We start from the raw sequence: 19,610 nt of genomic DNA on the forward strand, positions 1-19,610 counted from the left end.
TCACACCAAAGGCTCCCTGAGGGTTCCCTGGGTGGGACGGAAAGCCTTACCATCCCCTCTTTGCCACTGAAGGCAGATCTGGTTCCCAGAAGGTGTGCGGGATTCTTACATTAGGTGGTTCCTGGAGGAAACCTGTCCGATGACACACTTTGCTGTAGACCCAGGGCCTCGGCTGTCTCAGATGATGGGTGTCAGGCCCATAGCTCAGCCCTTGCTTCTGGGGATCCACCTCACTCAGCTCGGGTGTGCAAGCTGGGCCCCACTGAGCTGGGCGTGGGGTTTCTCTGGGGGAAGGAGCCACCGCCATGAGCCTGAGGAGGATGTCACTGTGTTGCTTGCTGCTGGCTGAGGACAGACCGGGGTGGCTACCCTTTGGGGTCCACTAGGCTGTGCATCTCCTGAGCTAGAGCACCAGGAGGAAAAGAAATCTGAGAAGGGTCACCTCACGGGGTCCCTACCATGGGTCTGCACTCTCCACACTCCCAGGTCCCTGGCAGTCTGGCTGCAGCCTCAGCTGGGTCAGGGGCAGGTTCTCACCTGAGAGGCAAAAGTGATTTGTGGGGTAGGGTGTTGGCCTCAATTCAGTTGTGACCTTATGCCTGCCAGTTATTCAGGAACTAATTCTGTCATCCGGGAAGAGGTCTCTGCTCAGTTTTAGGCACACGACACTGGACCAGGACTCCTAAGGGGTGGGAGTAGGGCACAAGTGACACAGTCCCTCCCTCCAGGTCAAGAGACGCTGCAGAGAGGCTGAGGTGGCAGAGTTCTGCCCTGTCGATGCCCTGACTTGCCCGGGATGGAGGAGGAAGGAGAAGCAGGGCAAAAGGAGACACACAGATATGAAAATAGAACCCAGACATCAGCAGGAAAATGGGGAAAAAGAGGGGAGAGTTAAGGGCCATAGGAGCCTTGCTCGGTGCCTCCTCCATGGTCTTTGAAGCTGTTTGACAGAAAGTCTGTGTGCACTTGGGCTCCCTGGAGCCCTGGGGGCTGAGCTTGTGCATGTGCGTGTGTGCGCACGCGCACGTGAGCGTGTGCAAGGAGCCTGGTATCTGGCGCAGTCTCCGTGTTGTCAGAATCTGTCCCATGAGGGGGTCAGACCTGAGACCAGGGTAGAGAAGAAGGTGGGGGTGGGAGGGAGGTGGGGAGTGGGAGAGTGGACAGTGAGCCCTTTAAAATTTTTTGTTGCTTTTCTCTGTGCATGTTTTGCTTCCTTTACAATTTCTTCTCCCTGCCTCTCTGTCTCTCTCTGTCACTGTTTTCCATTCTCTCTTTCTCTCCTCCTCTGTGTCTGTGGCTTACCTTTATCCCTCTGTAGCCAGTGCCCCTGGACTGACAGTTGGGAGCCTCCTGTCCACCAGGAAGTCCAGCATGTCAGACTCCATCCTTCCAAGTCCAGGCTGGGCTGTTTCTACAGGGGCAGTTCTCATCCCAGTGGCCAGAGGGTACCCAGAGCTCCCATCCAGGGGTTCACCTGGCTGCTTCCAGACATCCCCTCCCAGCACATTCCCTTTGGGCAGGTCCCGGGAACAGGTCCCGATTGGGGGTGGGGTGCTGCATCAAAGATGGAGAGCATCTTAGGAATCAGTCCTGTGCACTAAAGCACAGGGAGGGAAAGGACAAGGCCCTCAGGTCCCATGCGTTCTGAGCCAGTGTTCTCTCCTTTGTCTCACTGCCCTCTCCTTGACCTCTGCCCAGCAGCCCAGCCTCATCTCTAGCCACTGTTCCTTCCATGTCATCAGACTGGCCCAGAGCAGATCCCTGCTAAATCCTGCTGGCCTCTGTCTGGATCTTTGTACTGCTCTTCCCATGGCCTAGAACATCTATCCCCACACCCTCACTGAATATTACTCAAACCTGAAGTCTCAGCTTACACATCACTTGAGGAAAACAACACTAACCCGTAGGGTTTGTGGCCCTGATATAAGCTCTTGGTGCTCCCTACACTTCTCGCTACATTTTTATCATGATTTCCCTAATTGTCTGGCTTCTCCTCTGGTCTGTTAGTTTCATGGGCACAGGCATCCTTGCTGTCCTGCTCGCCACTGTTCTCAGCATCTAACACAGTGTATGACATTATGTGGACTTCAGTACTAAGGAATGAATGAATGGATGAATGGACAGCCATGAAGGCAGGACCCATCGACAAGTTTTCTCCGGGTTACCTGCTCTGGACACTTCTTTTTTGTCTCTTTTCAATTCGTGGTTCTCATGCTTGGCTTCCAAAAACTGTCTTCCCTGGACTGGCAGCAGATATGCCCCCGCCCTCAGCAGCCTAGTGAATCCATGACTATCAGAAGTCAAATGGTTTCTGTTCCCTCCGGATGCCAAGCTTCTGAGGTTCTAAGCCTCTGTGACCTTGTCATTCTCTCTCCCCAGTATTCTGTGACTGTGACTGACTCACCGGCACCCCCTGCTGCCTGGATAGCAGGGTTCCCCTTGGTTTCTTCTCTCCTGAAGGGCACAGGCAGCTCTTGAGTAAACCCATAATGAGTTATTTGTAGTGAGGTGGATGGACCTAGAGTCTGTCATACAGAGTGAAGTAAATCAGAAAGAGAAAAACAAATACCGTATGCCAACACATATATATGGAATCTAAAAAAAAAAAAAAAAAGGTCATGAAGAACCTAGGGGCAAGACGGGAATAAAGACACAGACCTACTAGAGAATGGACTTAAGGACATGGGGAGGGGGAAGGGTAAGCTGGGATGAAGTGAGAGAGTGGCATGGACATATATACACTACCAAATGTAAAATAGATAGCTAGTGGGAAGCAGCCGCATAGCACAGGGAGATCAGCTCAGTGGTTTGTGACCACCTAGAGTGGTGGGATAGTGAGGGTGGGAGGGAGGGAGACACAAGAGGGAAGAGATATGGGAACATATGTATATGTAAAACTGATTCACTTTGTTATAAAGCAGAAACTAACACACCATTGTAAAGCAATTATACTCCAATAAAGATGTTAAAAAAAAAAACATAATGGTTCGATTACCTAAGACATAAGCCTAACGCACACATATATACTGTCTACTGTCTACCAGGCTCCATCCTGAACATGAAGTGTACAAGCTCAATAGCTGACATTCTCAAAGCTCTTTTAATTCTGTGTAGAGACAGTAGACGGCGTCAGTACTATGTGATGAGAATGATGGCAGGGGAAGCACAGGTTGCCAAGGGAGCACATGGGGTCGGGTTTGGGGTCTGGCATGCTTTCCGGAAGGAGTGATGTTTAAGCAGGGATTGGGTGGCAACGGGAGATAGAGAGTGGGACATGGAGGTGTCCTGTGTAGGGGAGAAGCTCGGTGTGGCTGGAGCACAGCAGGGAGAAAGGAGAAAGGGTGGACACTGTACCAATGAGGGCCTTATACGCCATGGGAAAGGGTTTGGATTTAACCTGAGGACAATGGGAGCCACTGAGGGGTTCTAAACATGGGAGAAACAAGGATCCCTTGGAGGGGTAAGGACTCTATTTTATTCATTTCTAGCTCAGCATAAACACCACACCCCTCCACCTGGGGCCCTTTGCTTGTACTGGCTGGAATAGTCTCCCCAAGAGATCTTCATCACTAACTCCCTTGCTTCCTTCAAGTCTTTGCTTAAATGTGGCTTTATAAGTGAGATATTACATCCTCATCTTCCTATTTAAAATTACCATCTGCCAATAGAGACACGGATGTAGAGAACAAACGTATGGACATATGGAAAGAAGGGGTGGAGGTCAGGGGTGGGATGAACTGGGAGACTGAGATTGACATGTATACACTAATATGTATAACTAATAAGAACCTGCTGTATACACAGGGAACTCCACTTCACTGTACAGTAGAAACTAACACGACACTGTAAAACAACTATACCCCCAATTAATTAATTAATTAAAATTACAATCTGCTACTCTTTCCCTCACTCCAATCACCTTTATACAGTTCTACTTTCTTTTCCTAGGTAACACTTTTTGTATACATACAATATACTCTACGTATAATTTCTTTGCTCTGTTTTTGTCTATTGTCTTTCTTCTCTCACCAAAATGTCACCTCCAAATGGGCAAAGGTTTTTTTTTTTTCACACGGACTCACCTCAAGCTTCTAGAATAGTCCCTGACATATAGGGAATAAACAATGTTGGTTGAATGCATGAATGCTGATTGTTAGTTACTTTTTTGTGTGTGGGCTGTGGTCTCTGCTATAACTCCGAACTTCATTTGCACAAGGTGAGAAACCTGTTTTTAAAGTCTGTTCTCCAAACATCATCCAAACTAACAGAATGTGTCCCTTCACAGCCCCACTCCTACCTCCTATTTATTTATTTTTTTTGCCTCTGTCATCAAAATTAGGGATGATTATGACCATCTTCTTTAGTTATAGGAGCTAAATTTATTGGTGATGAGAAAATTGAGTCCAGTTTGCTCTGTAATGGAGCAAATCCTTGTGGTCTCTCACTTCTGGGTTCAGGTCCCTGAGGCCCAGCTTCCTGTACTTCTCCTTTGATATTATCCATTGTTATCATATATTTATCTGGTTTGAAACGCAAAAGGTAAAAAGGATACACAGTGCAATTTCTCCCTGCTACTCCAATCCCTTCATCCAATAGCAATCAGTTTCTCAAATATCTTTCCAGGGATATTTTATATGCTAAAAGCCACACACAAACATGTATACCTTTCCTTCTTTTAACAAAATAAGAGAAACTCCACATTGTTTTGCTCACTGCTTTTTCTCATGTTGGGGATCATTCCATTTCGGTACATAAAGAGTATCTTCATTCAGTTTGCTGTCTGAATAATAATCTAGAGACACATGGGAATTCCCAATTTGAGCTCTTGCAAACAATGCTGTGGTGACACACTGTACATACATCGTGCCTCGGGGAGAATGGATATAGCATACATTTCCCTAAGTGCAGTTGCTTCCTCAAAAGATAAAACTGAGAGACGTTGTCAATTTTTCTTCCATGGATGTTTCACCAATTTACATCATTCCTCACAACGTGTAAAACTGCATATTTCCCCACAAACTCACACAATGAATTCATTATTAAACTAATTGTGCTCTATCAACCTGATAAGTTAAAACTGATATTTCAGAGTAGGTTTGAGTTTTTCTTAGTAAGTCAGCTCAATTTTCTTTCATTATGCTTGGGAGCCATAATATTTCTTTTTCTGGAAACTGCCCAGTTATGCAATTTACGTGATAATTAATTAATTTCCCCTATATATTTGGTCCCAGCTTTGAGCTTCCCATTGAGTCCTATTGATCTGTCTGTATATTCATGGTCTAGTACCACACTATCTATATAACAGCTTCATAATATATTATAAATATATAATATCCGGTAGAGCTAGTCCCTGCAAATTACTCCTGGTTTTTAGAATTGTCTTGGCCATTTTAATATTATGCTTTTGTGCTCAACATCACTAATTATTAGAGAAATGCAATCAAAACTACAATGAGGTATCACCTCACACCAATCAGAATGACCATCATCAAAAAATCTACCAACAGTAAATGCTGGAGAGGGTGTGGAAGAACTGGAATCCTCTTACGCTGTTGGGAGGTATGTAAATTGGTACAGCCACTATGGAGAACAGTATGGAGGTTTCTCAAAAAAACTAAAAACAGAGCTACCATATGATCCAGCAATCCCACTCCTGGCATATATCTGGAGAAAAACATGGTTCGAAAGGATACATGCACCCCAGTGTCCATTGCAACACTGTTTACAATAGCCAAGACAAGGAAGCAACCTAAATGTCCATTGACAGATGAATGGATAAAGAGGATGTGGTACCTATATACAATGGAATATTACTCAGCTATAAAAAAGAATGAAATAATGCCATTTGCAGCAATATGAGTGGATCTGGAGATTATCATACTAAGTAAAGTAAGTCAGACAGAAGAAGACAAATATCATATGATATTGCTTATATGCAGAATCTAAAAAAATGATACAAATGAACTTATTTACAAAACATAAACAGGCTCACAGACTTAGAGGACGAATTTATGGTTACCAGGGTAGGGGGAGGAGGGGGGAGGGATAGATTGGGAATTTAGGATTGACATGTACACACCGCTATATTTAAAATAGATAACCAACAAGGACCTACTGTAGAGCACAGGGGACTCTGCTCGATATTCTGTAATAACCTAAATAGGAAAAGAATTTGAAGAAGAAGAGATACATGTATAACTGAATCACTTTGCTGCACACCTGAAACTAATGCAACATTGTTAATCGACTATGCTCCAATATAAAATAAAAATTTAAAAAAGAACCATAGTCCTGAAGGATGGGCAGAGCATTGCTGTTGCCTATGGCCCACTGTTGGGTTGGAAAAAGTACCTTGAGAACTTGCCCCCCAACCCATGGCATTTGTCCCATTAAATAGAGGAGGAAAAGAAATCACATAGGGTGGATAGCAACACCAAGGCCCAAATGTCTCTCGGGGATATTATGCTCACTGGACCGTGGTGTACATTCCCACCAGATTCTCGCGCCTGTGTGAAGAGAAGGCATGAGGGACTCAGTCAGGAGGATTCACTCAAGGAGAGCGTTTTTCATGGCTTTTTGAACTGAGATCTGAAGACTACATGTACCCCTGTGGCATTTCCTTCTTAAGCATGTGATTCCCCCAAATAAAAATGATCTGGAGGCTAAGTTCTGGGACTGGGAAGTATCGTGTCCTTTATGAGTAGGAAGAAATTTCAGTGATGGTAGCAAATGTGGCAATAGCAGTGGAACAGGGTCACTGATACTTTGGGAACATCCCCTTCTTATTCCCCTCTGGATATTTTTTTCACAGCCCTCTCAGGCTGCTCAGACCCAGGGTCTACCTAGAGGGAATTTCCCATCTGGTGGCTATTTGTGGGAATCTGCTTAAGGAATCCAGGTTCCTGGAAGCTCCTCAAAGCTGAGGATGGGGGAAATCAACAAACTCTAATTAGTTTTGGGTGCCAGGAAAGATAAGCTTTATTTGTGCACACTGATAAGGCTTTGGGAAGTAGAGTTTTCTCCAGCGTTCAGGTCTTCTTGACCTAGGACCAGAGCTAAGGCCAGGAAGTGTGAGATTTTCAGGAAAAAGAGGAATCCATTATGTACACATCTAGGCAGCTTAATTCAGGAGGAGAGGGACGAATAAAACCGAGAGTGAGAAGTGATGTCAGCTCCAGACTGTTCTTTGGCTGTGGCTCTTTTGCTCCTCCAAGGTTGCAGATCAGCTGTAGCCCCAAAACTATGGCAGCAACTGGAACATCCAGAGGGTTCCACCTCACAGCAGTTGGAAGGCTGGGGCTGGCATAGGTAGACACTTGGAAACCGGTGGGACACCAGAGAGCAGCAGCTTCCAAAGCCAGAAATACAGCAGCTGGGGACACAGCAGGAAGGGGCAGGAGGCAGGCAGGGAGCCAGGGCCTGAAGAGCCTTTGGGGGGTGCTTGTGTGGATATTTGGGGAGGCACTTGGCAGGGAGCTGGTACTTCTGCTGGTTTTGTTGGCAGGACATCTTGGAAAATGTTCAGTTGCTCTATAAAGCAATGCAGATATTTCAAAAGTTCAGTGATTATAAATCTCATTTGTATCAGTATTTTTCCTACAGAGTCTGAAGTTCTGTAATTGATTTTGTGGTTCCAGGACCCATGTCTTTACAGCAGATTAGCCCTACTTTCCTGGCATAGGAGAAATCAGGCAGTTGGTAAGTTAGACTTTGGTAACACCTTCTCCTACCTGTCCTGGTTCTCCTACGACTCCTGACTTTAAAGGCAGTAACATAGGGCACTAGGCAGTTTCAAAAATCGTAAGTTTTTTTTATAACGTTATCTGGTTTATGCATTCTAGAAACCACATGTTTAGCCTCAGCCCATGGTCACTCCACCTGTTTTCATCATCTCCCTTCTTTTCATTCTTACATCATGGGCTCTACCTTCAGCCCTGTGTGGCTGTCTCTTGTCCTACCAAGTAGCCTCCCCCACCACTGGCCCAATCTCTGGTTACCATTTATCCCCCCTAGGATTGCTACTTCTGAGCCACACCAATGATCTTCATGAGACTTATCTTCCTGCAATTACCAGGTGGTTCCCATTCTCTCCAACCTGTCTCATTCAGCTGATGTGTGGCAGTCCCAGCCACCCCCAAATTGCCATCAGATCAATGAGGACACTCACCTTGTTCTTCTACCCTTGGGCAAGTGATGATATGTCAAATGCAATGAGGAGATAGTGTGATCTGACGTCTTTTATACATATCTTGCACCTAACTCAAGGGAATAAATCATGTGAAAGCTGTTCTCAACCAGGTGGTTATGATGACAATTTCCCACATTCAAGTGGCTCCGTCACTTTGTCACACTGGGTCACTATTGGATGTTCATGAGTATCTTTCCAGAGCATCCCTCCCCTCCATAAGCCCTGGAATTATTTCCATAAAGATGAGAAGATCGTGATTTATAAGGGAGTTTATAATGGCGCAGCTTCAGGATTGAATTTAGGGTTTCTGGAGGAATCCAACTCATGCTTGAGATAAAAATCTAAAGCCACAAATGTTGGGTCACCCGAACATATGAAGGAGTTTCTGAAAACTCGATCAACAGGTTTGGGACCAATAATCCAAGCACACTTGGGCCACAATCAAAGGCTCAGTGTATCTGATTCAGATCCCAAAGTGCCTAAAACATTGACCAACAATGTAGACTCATAGAAAAGCCCAGCTGGAAAGGATTTCAGGCCACTATTTACCCTCCACACATGGATGACGAAACTGAAAGCCAGAGCAGATGAAGGAGATGCTCTGAGTCCTGCAGAGTCTGAACTAGAAGCCAGGTCTCCTAACTCTCTGAGACCATGAATCCAGCCACCTCTTTCTTTGATCACAGTTCCTTGTTTCCAACTTCCTTCATTATATCCACTGGAACCTACTAGAGCCCTGCCCACCAGCAACCTTTCCTAGTTTGCTTTTCTTAGTTCATCATTTCAACCACTCTTTGGCCAATATAATAAACTTTCTTGCCCCTTCGGCTTGTTAATGCACTTGACGGACAAAACCCAAACCCTGGCTGAATCTGCCCTGCTATGCCTAGCTGCTATGAAAATTAAAAACAAAACAAAAACAGATCCTTTGGAAAGTTGGCGTTATCTTAAGATCATAATCATCCACCTGGTTGAGCCCAAAATACTGCTTGGCAATCCTGTATACTTCTCTGAATTTACTGCGCACACACATCACGCCTTTCCTCCTCTCTTGAACCTCTGAAACACTTGATGCTGCCTCTAGATAGATGATACTGCCCCTACTTCATGGGGTAAACAGCACCCGTCAAGTGTAAAATACTCCGCTTCCTACCACCAAGTCTACTCATGCCTGCAACCATCCTTTGTGACTTCCTGTGTTGGAGAAGGATCAGCTCCTTTTCTTTTCTAATGCCTGTCCCTATTCCTTTGCTCTGAATCCTTGTATCTCCTATGAAATGCTCCCACAGTTTACGGTATTTCTCATAACACCATGCTTGTATTTATTTTTCTATATCTGTCATCCTGGATAGAGTGAAATGTCAGTGTTTGCTGGTTCACTCTTTATCCTCAGCACCTACACAATGCCTGACATCTTGTAAGTGCTCAAAAAGTATTTGCTCAGTGAATTAATGAGCTGTGGTTGAGACAAAAGTCTCTCTCCTTTCACTCCTGGAGAGAGAGTACCTGGGAGGCCAGGTTAGCAGCAAGCAAATGGGTCGGGTGTGGGAGGCTGCTCCCAGGACAAAGTCATCAATAAAAACGAACCACAAGAACTTGACAATGGAAGTCAGGAATCTAGTCCTGGCTCTGTTACTCCCCCTGGGTTTCAGAGGAGACTGGACCAGATGGTCTCAGTACATCTTCAAGTGTGTATTTGCATTTATGAGCATCAGACCTCCAAGGATTAACATCCAAGTGCTACCTTTCCTGGTTTGCTGTTTTCCCTGAACTTATTTTATCTGAGGTTGGGAGCAGTGGTGAACTTGATGAAGAGGGGAGAGATGATGGCTGGTGTGTATGTGAGGATGTGAAACATTGCAAGGTAAGCCACATGATGAAGAAGCAACTCCATATAGTCTAGTTATTTCATCCCACTTATTAGAGGAAATTATTTAACTTGTCTGGTTGTGACAAAAGAGAGTATTGTGTATATATGTGACTCTTGCTTAATCGTGTCCCTCCCTCTAAGAGTGTGAGCTATTGAAGCCCAGATCTGTGGGATGGGCAAAATTATGCTCCTTCTTTGCATGGCCCCCACTAAAATATTACAAATAATTTTCAAAGATTGGAAAACATTGTTCTATTGTATTGATCCAAAATCATCAATGAATTACTGTTTAAATAATGAAAAATTATTTATCCCAACAGAAACTCCTTTCTTGGAGTAACTTTGAAATGACCATTTTAATGACATTAATTTTTCACTGAGTGCCTGTTAGGTGCAGGATTTTGTGAATTCGAAGATTAAGATACTTCTTTGCCCTTAAGGAATGAATGATACAAGTGGGATGATATGAGAGAAAGGAAGGGAATTAAGATTTATTCTCAACCTCTCATCCATCAAACATGTTATTTTCATTATTCCAACACATTATTTCTTGAGTTCCTTGCTGTTAATCCCACGTTACAGATAAAACAAGACTGAGGCTCAAAAACAGAGTGCAAGTTAGTCAGGGGGTGAGAGGGAAACAGGCATTCTAGGTAGAGGGAAGCAGAACACATGCATAGGCACGGAGATGTGAAAGGGCTTGATCTTTTCTGGAAACAGAGTAGCCATACTATTGGATAAAAGCAAGAAGTGGGACACTAACTGGACAGAAAGGAAGGGAGGGTCCAGAGCATTAAGAGCTTTACTTGCTGGGTTGTGTACTTTAGCCTATAGATTAATAGCTTCCAAAATTATATCCTTTGGAACCCTGTTACCCAGGTTGTGCAAACATCACCTCTTCAGAGAGCCACACCTGCAGACAGTATGAGTTGCTCTGTTGCTCTGGGGGTGCTTCCAGCCCTCCCTCCCTGCCTCCACCCTTGCCTACGTGTCAGTTTCATGTCTTTGCATGCACAGAAGCTGGAAGAAGATGAGTCTTGGAATTGGGGCACTGGCCTTTGAACCATGGGTATGTTATTTAGTATTTTTGAGCCTCGTCTCTCTTTTTCTTTTTTAACCTGTAAAATAAAGTTAACCATAAGAATCTCATAGAGCTATTTAGTGTAATAATGCAAATAATGTTTGACAAGTAGTACATTGAAAATACATTTTAGTTTCCTTCCTTTCCCTCACCATTCTACTGATATGGGGGTTCCTAAAAACTTTGAGTCAGATTTTAAATGATCGTTTATCCTAAATTCTTGACAATTTGGGCTACCTGAGAGGGGGAGCCTGAGCAGACAGCAATCTGGACCTTCCATTTACCCCCTGTTGCAATAGAGTCATTGCACCTTTACCCGCTTTATGTATTAGAGGCAAACAATCAATTTCATCTGAAAACTAGATCATGCTGCCTAAAAACTTTTGACTAGAGACAACTGGGTCCTCCTTGACCTTTTAATCAAAGGAGGGACATGATGAGATTTTTATTTTAGAAAGATTACTTGGGTTAGGTGGCCTTAGGTGCCTTGATTTGGTTACTTAAGCTGAAGTCTATGGTGACAACCAGGCTACAAATCTGATGTGAGGATCAGAGCTGGACTCGGGAGAGCTCTTTGTTAATGAGCTTGTAGACAGAGGGACTGGTTAGAAGGTGATGGAGGGTCTTCTCTTCCTCGAGGGCTGTCTGGACCTCATATATTCCTTGACTCTATCCTCATCTGCCCAAGCACTTCCTCACCATCCTGCCTGCCTGAGGATTCAAGCGTGCTCTGGATTCCTGCTGTCTTGGGTGTGCCCTTAATGGAAGGGTGAGGTACCAATCAGGCCAGCATTGGTATGCATGAGATTCTTATCAAGCTAATTCCTAAGTGATGAAATAAAGGAAAATAAGGATCTTCTTTCTGACTTGAGTGGTCAGATCTTTGAACAGTCCTCCTATGGGACAGAATTCCAAATGGCAGGCAGACATGTGGGTCTGACTCTGGCAAACTGCACTGGGAGAGGATTCATGGTCCTCTCAATGGCAGTGGGATTCACACCTGCATTGCTGAAGGACCCATGCTGCTTGTGCTTTCCTTGGGGTAGAAGGAACAGTCATGACCCATGAACATGACCCATGTTCAATGACCTGGCCCCGGGGGTCTGAGACCATCCCAATTAGTGGATGGAAGAAAGGGACAAGATCTGCTCAGCATAACACATCCCCATGACTTCTGTGACATGGTCACAAAAGCCAATCCCCCGCCCCTGTCTGTATAGTGTCGACTAGAGACGTAGGCCCACCATGTATAGGATGGTGGTTTGAATGAAGAAACCAACACCAGCATTGAGTGGGGTTCTGTAAGCTGTAGGTACAGTACAAACATCATTCTTTATTGCAGTCCCAAGTATTCCCTGGCTGCTGAGTCCTATTCCTGTGGTATTGGGGAACACACACCAGTGTCATCTGGTGCCAGTATTACGACCCCTCCTTTCTCTAAATTCTCCAACTGTAGAAAACTCCCTTAGAATGAAGTAGTAGGTCATCCCTGAGGCACAGGCCCAGTCCTGACACTGACCAGCTGTGGGTCATTTGCCTCTTTCAGGCCTCAGTGTCTTCACTTGTAAAGTGAGTGTGGTTATTTGTGTTGTTTTTATCTTGATCTCTGAGGTAATGATGAGACCTCTGTGCTTAGGGGCTGCTTGATCATATTAGGACCTGAGTGACTTTCTGATTAGTCATCTTTGACGGTTGTTGTGGTAACAAATGTAAGCATCCCTCTTTGAATCCTGGGCTCTACCCTGGCCCCTCAGTTGACCTCAGTGAGTAGAGCAATAACTAAGACCTCTTATTGCAGTTTGTATTTACAAATGTCACCAACAAATGATGCCTTTTAGTCCTAAGATCAGAAAGATGCAGAGAGATCACCTTGCCTATGCTTCTCCTCCAGGCAATGATCCCAAGAAGATATTTATAAATCTTCCAAGAAATGAGACACCACAACCTATAGCAACAGAGCTTTCCTGCTCTTGTATAACTTCATCCCTCTCTTCTGATGTTCACCAAGGTGAACAGAACAGATCTTTGGCTCCACCATCCTCCCATACTTAGTGACTGCTGTACACATAATATCTCTGGCTCATCACAACCACATGCTAAAGACTTCACCATCATTCTCTCCACTGTGTCAAAAAGAGATAACCCAGTAGATTGTATCTTTCAGCTTGCAATTAACACATCTTAAGGAAAAGGCAGGGATGGTAATACCACCCCTCACTGAAAAGCCAGTTTCCAGTTGGATCAGGAGTGTTATCTTTACCTAGGAAGGACAGTTCTATAAAATGTAAGAGGATAGGGGGCAGGCACTAAGAAGCCTCATGCAAGTTGCTCAGTTTGTGGCATCAGGACTTTCTGCTCTGTCAGTCTGTGAACCTGTAGTTCTAAGCCATTCATACTTTAGAGATAGTAGTCCCACAAGGGGAGTCCCTCACATTCCCCCACATTTGTCTTACATTTCACAGGTTTTACTTTCTCCTCTGAACAACACTGTGAGTTAGGTGTTACTGCCTATGGAAAACCTGAATATTGGAAAGTTTATGAGCAAGTGAAGATCACACAGTTCTAGGCTGAAGAATAATAGGGTTAACCCAGCAAGGAACTGCATGAAGCAAGGAAAGAATTCTTTTAGTCTTGATCTTGGTGCTGTTATAGATCAGAGACTCTACACCTTCTGTGCATCTGAGCTATCTGGGAAGCACTGTTAAAATGCAGATTCCTGGTTCCCAATTAAGACCTATTGAGTTATAATCTCTGAGGGGTGGGTCCTAAGTATTTACATTGTTTAAATATTCTCTGGGTGATTCTGCTAGTTTGAGAAATACCGTCCTAAAGTGTAATATGTATGTATGGTAGTACCATAGAATGAAAGTCAGCCCTAGAACCTTCGGGCAGCAGTGTTTCCTCAGCCTCTTAATCCCTTCCTCCAAGCTCCTCAAGGGATCTTCACAGGCAGTTAAAAGATGTAAGGAGCACTGTCAACTCACAAACTCATTCCGCCTTGGAGGGGTCTTAGCAAACACCTAGTCAGGTGCTTATATCCCCTCTCCCATATGCCTAATGCTTTCTGGCCTAAAATGAAATGCTTTTATTTGGAGAACTCATTACCTCACAAAGTAGGATATTTCCTTTCTGTAATTTTTGTTAGAAAATTTTATCTAATAAATGCATGAGATCAGATAATAAAGAAATAATGGCAATACCTCGAAAACCGTTCTTGACATAGAGTCAGTACTTATTCATTTGTTGAATGAGTGAATTAACTGCAAATAAAATGTGTTGTTTGGCTTGGTTATATGGTTTCATTTCACACATGAGAGTTGAAGGATCAGATAAGTCATTTCACAGAGTTAAAACAGAGGCAGAATTATGATGACACTTAAGGTCAATTGACTTCACCCAGTGTTTATGTTTGGCGTGGGCAGAGGGGGAGCACGATCCTCTTGGGAGCACAGCATAGGGGTTAAATGTCTAGTATCTGCACTCGGATCACCCAGCTTCAAATCCAGGTTCCATCACTTATTATTTGTACAACGTTAGGCTTGTCACTTGTCTTCTCTGTACTATGACTACTCATCTGTAAAATGGTGATAAAAATTACATCTACTTCATAGAGCTGTTGTGATGATTACATAAATAATATGCATACAGTCGTTAGAAGTCAGGTTGTACATAGTAGGTGCTCAGATTGTTGCTGTTTCTTTTTGTGTTGTTGTTGGTATTATTATATTACTATTTGGCTAGTTCAGTGTCACTCAGTGCTGAGGGTCTATATTTTTATTTCTCTAAAGATTTATAAATAACAATGAATATCATGAGAACATGTCAGTGACTGGGAAAAGCTGGTTTCACGACACTCTTCCCACCTCCCACCCCCAACAGGTCCACCACCATCTCCTCCAAATATCCCCATGAGTCATGCATAGGTTGAGGCCGCAAGCTGTGACAATGGACATTGGGATGGATCAGGCAAAAATTCAGGGTTAATTGGAGTCATCTATTTGAAAAATGGCTCTCATATATCAGAGCTATTATATAAAGCTATAATGAGGAAAGTTCCCTAAAAATCATTTGCCTGTAGGGTCTGAGAGCAAACTTATTAACTAGGCACTAGAAAAATGAGTAGAGCTAGTGTTCGATCCAGGGACTGAGTTTGTATGGGGTTCAGAGTATGTCAATCCCTCTACTCCATTGGCAATCAAAGCAGGACAGAGAGAACCTGTCAGCGATAAGGGTAGAACTTCTGGGAATTCAATCAGAAGGAGAAGAATGGAGACATCACAGGTCCATGTCGAGAGGGCATACTGAAGCTCAAGGGAGGAGGAGGGATCCGTCAGAATTCAGGGACTTGAGAGAATTGACAGAGCATCTGTAGAGAGAGAGAGCAGTCTGGGACTTAGGTTCTGTTCTTGTTATGTGTTAGAAGAAGCCTGAGCAGGTGGTTAACAGAGCAGTAAGATAGGTTTATTTAGACCCCTTTATCTTATTTGAACATCATTTCACACCAGAATGAAGAATGGAGGTACTTTTATTATCCATGTTTCACAGATGGGTGAGTTACATCCTTTGTGAACAAAGCTATGACTAGACCTGTGAGACCTTCTGTTTTCAGGCTTCCTTATACTCTCAGTTGACCCTCTCTGCCATGTTAATAAGCAGGAATTTGTTTTAATGTGACTTGCTTTTCTCAATGGGAGGTAAAACAATGTGGTTGTCCTCCATCTGTAATTTTGTTCTAATAATGTTTTTAAGTGTATCCCTGATCATTGCAAACAATTTCTTTTAGAATCCATTGTTAGGAAGGGCAAGCCTTCTCTTGAAGACTATATATATATGATAATTTGTCTCTTTAGATTTTATCTACCAGAAAATTCAGAACTAATCATTAGTCTGAGGTATAGTAACTATTTAGGTCACAAATTTAATACTTGTGTGCTTTGATCTACCTATAGGCTGTCCCCTACTGTTTTCTGATCTCCTACATGTAGTTTTATGACAGAGATGCTATGTCCTCTCCTACCCTGATTCATCGAGAGAATCCAAACTGGTCCTAATCCGTGCCTGGGTATGGAATGAGGCTTTCTCATGCCTATAGTCCCACACAAGGTGTCTGTGATCTCATGCTTTATGCCCAAGCCATGTGATGAGATTGCTCCTGGGAAGTGAGTCTGCTAAGGCGGGATGGCGGAAGGAGGAAGCTGAGCAGAGTCTATGTTTAGCAGATGATTTCTGGGGTGTGGAATCTAGGTCTGGGGCAGAGAATATGCAAAATGAACCTGGATCATCTTATAATACCATAAAACAAGGAAGTGCTTAAAAAAGAATCCAAATGGGGTTAAGCCAAAGGGACACTGGAGCTCGCTGAAAGAGCTCCCATGGAGTGACAGTCCATTTCAGTTTAGTCCCTTGGTCTTCAGGATGCCTGGTCTCTATCCTGACCCGTCTTTACCCAGCTTCAAGGACCCTGGCTCACCATTCTTTCCTCTTTAATCAATAGTCTATATAGCCTCCAGAGGCAAGAAAAAACGTTGCTTGCACAGCATGAAATTACTTCTGGGCTTTTATAACTTTGTTTTCAAAACAGAGTATACCATTCCTGCATACTGGGAATGAACAAATAAGTGAATGTGTGGCAAATGGTGGGAGCTGATTTCTCATTGTTGGAGTAGACGATTACAGACGAACAAAGAAGGAGGCTAGGATAAACCATGAGACACTGAATTAGAGTTGAAGTCATCAGTATGAATTCATTTTCAGCTGAATATAGATACTAATGGATAACTATTGAAAGAATTGCAGACCTGTGCCTATACACTGGTTAGTATGCACATGTATATTTCAAAGCTCCATCCACTGGGAAGGCCAAGAAACAATGACACCCCAGTAGCAGTGAACACAACCAACACCCAGATCTTGGTTTATAATGTAATTTCCTAATAAAACAAAGCAGGGCTCACAAGACAAATAGCTGAATCTAGGACTGGGGCAGAGAATATGCAAAATGAACCTGGATCATCTTATAATGCCATAAAACAAGGAAGTGCTTAACAAAGAATCCAAATGGGGTTAAGCCAAAGGGACACTGGAGCTCATTGAAAGAGCTCCCAAAGCTGGAATAATATGAACAACAAAATAAATAAATTGGCATTGGATTAGAACCCAAAGTATAAAATAAATAGATACCCAATATCTATGAGTTCCTACTGATATAAATAAATGATTGAATAAATTTAAATAAAGAGAAAGAGAGAGAGAGAAACAGAAACAGATAAAACTTCCTACAGAAAAATTCCAAATAATTTGTGTAGCTACTGCCCGCTCAAGGAGATGGAGCATAACTTCCTACCCCTTTGAATGGGCTTGCATATAGTGACTTCCTTCCAGAGAGGAGTAGAGAAATGAAAGGAAAAAGAGTAAACTTACAGTTTGGAAACCTGACAAACACTACCTCATCCAGGTGATCAAGGTCAGTATCAACAGCGATGTCATGTCGATAGTATGTACCGTTGATATGATGATATGATATGTAATATGTTATGATGAGAATGGCATTTTACCCCTGTGATCCTCCTCCCTCAAAGCCATAATCTCATTCTAATCATGAGAAAAACACCACACAAATCCCAACTGAGAGACGTTCTACGAAATGCCGGACCAGTACTCATCAAAATTGTCAAAGTCATCCAAAATAAGGAGAGTTTAAGAAACTGTCACAGTCAAGAGGAGCCTAAGGAGACAAGACAACAGAATGTAATATGGTGTCCTGGATGGGATCCAGGAACACAAAAGAGACACGAGTTAAAAATTAAAGAAATCTGAATAAAATATGGGTATGGACTTTAGTTAATAATAATGTATCAATATTTATTCTTTAATTGTAATTAATGAACCATACTAGTGTAAGATCTCAACAACAGGGGAAACTGTTACAGGGGACGTGGGAAATTCTCTGTACTATCTTTGCAACTTTCCTGTAAATCTAAAACTATGTTAAATAAAAAAGCCTATTAAAACATAGAGTACACCCCAAATGTAAATTACAACTAACATTTGTGTCAAAACGTGTTACCTACAATATCATATATAATCCCCTCCACAGTCCCATGAAACAGATACTCTTATTTTACTTTATTTCTAAATGAGGAAACTGAGCCATAGAAAAGCACAGAAACTTGAGTAAAATCACAGAATTATCAGAGATTTGACATGGGTTCCACCTGACAGGGGTCTGAACTTAACACTCACTCTGTTAAGGACAGTTTGGCCTAGGACTCATACAGGGATGTAAAACTAGGATGTGATTTGATTGATTTTTAGAAAAAGTAATATATATAAATGAAAATTAAAAATCAAGTGATTCAATAGGTTGTAATATGAAAAAATGTGTCACTGTAAATAACCTGCTTATACCTTTATTTCTTTGCCTCCTTTCAGACCTATTTACTTCCCCCAATGAAACACAGTGAATGAAGTCCATGTTCATTGTCCCTTCCCTTCCTCCTCCTTATTTAGACATGGTTTTATTTTTCATACTACTATTGGCTACCTCTATAACTTTAAATACTATAACTAAAATTCTATTTCTTCACCTGCCAAGTTTAGGCAGTATTTCTTGCCTTCCACTAAATGAGTGGAAATTAGCACCACATACTTTCTTTCACCTCAGGATGATTTTGTTTTAATATTTTATTTGTGACAACTTTACAGAGATCAATAAAAACAATGACTTTTTATTACTATTTGTGCTATGTCATGAAGTGTATAGGATCTAGTAATATAAAATATGGTCTGCAGACGTCGTAAACTAAGAGCTGCTGAAAGCACATTAGACCTAGGGAGTGGGCCAGGCCAGCCTCACTAGAGGTTGATCACAGAGCCAGGCAAACGAGAGGCACGTCTGTCCTGACTGGAGACCCAGGGAGAGCTGGGCACTCTGAGGCAGGGGCTGTCCTGGCATTAGATCACTGGGCTCAAACTCAGTTCCCCTGCAAGAACTCCCTTGTTGTAAGGCTGGAATCCAGACTGGAAGAGGGTACACAATGCTGTGAAACCTTCACTCAGGGACCTTTCAAAGTCCTTGGGGAGCTCTTTAAAATATCTAGCAACTTGCTTTCTTTCTTTTTTTTTTATTTACATGTTCTTTATTTAGTCCATACAATACTGCATTTAACATTTTTTTTTAATTAGATAAAAGGGCATATTAAATGTCAATCCTCTGTCAACATAAAATTTTTCTAAGTAGAAAATATTTAAAATGTGTAAATATTTAATATTCATTAAGAGTGTAAAGTTAGATACATTCTAAAGAAAAATGATGGTACCACTCACCTATTTTTGCTGGCCCAAGATTTCGTATATAGCACATTTTGCACAAAATGTGAAGTCTTTGTTTTTCGTTATTTGTTACTATAAAACAAATGTATACTGTGTGTACGATATTAAAATAAAGCCATACTAATGCAACACAAAAAAGA

General features: G+C 42.7%; 1 protein-coding gene across 2 annotated transcripts; it reads right to left on the minus strand.

Annotated features, from left to right (window-relative positions):
* Positions 1 to 6,935: 6,935 nt before the first annotated feature.
* LOC109547395 (late cornified envelope protein 7A-like) lies at positions 6,936 to 14,818 on the minus strand. Of its 2 annotated transcripts, none has more exons than XM_073807543.1 (2): positions 8,168 to 14,818; positions 6,936 to 7,530 (listed from the first exon to the last, which is right to left on the minus strand). In XM_073807543.1, the coding sequence occupies exon 2, from the start codon at positions 7,507 to 7,509 to the stop codon at positions 7,126 to 7,128; it is 384 nt and encodes a 127-aa protein (XP_073663644.1). In that variant the 5' UTR covers positions 7,510 to 7,530; positions 8,168 to 14,818; the 3' UTR covers positions 6,936 to 7,125. The 2 variants fall into 2 exon arrangements, with proteins under 2 accessions (XP_073663644.1, XP_073663639.1); XM_073807538.1 differs by having other exon boundaries at positions 6,937 to 7,672; positions 8,168 to 14,817.
* Positions 14,819 to 19,610: the final 4,792 nt, after the last annotated feature.

This window comes from Tursiops truncatus, chromosome 1 (genome assembly GCF_011762595.2).
Source record: "Tursiops truncatus isolate mTurTru1 chromosome 1, mTurTru1.mat.Y, whole genome shotgun sequence".
Classification (NCBI taxonomy): Eukaryota; Metazoa; Chordata; class Mammalia; order Artiodactyla; family Delphinidae; genus Tursiops; species Tursiops truncatus.

What these genes read in the sequence shown, in the direction of transcription:
- LOC109547395 (XM_073807543.1), bottom strand. Translation starts at nt 7,509, where the DNA reads ATGTCCTGCCAACAAAACCAGCAGAAGTACCAGCTCCCTGCCAAGTGC.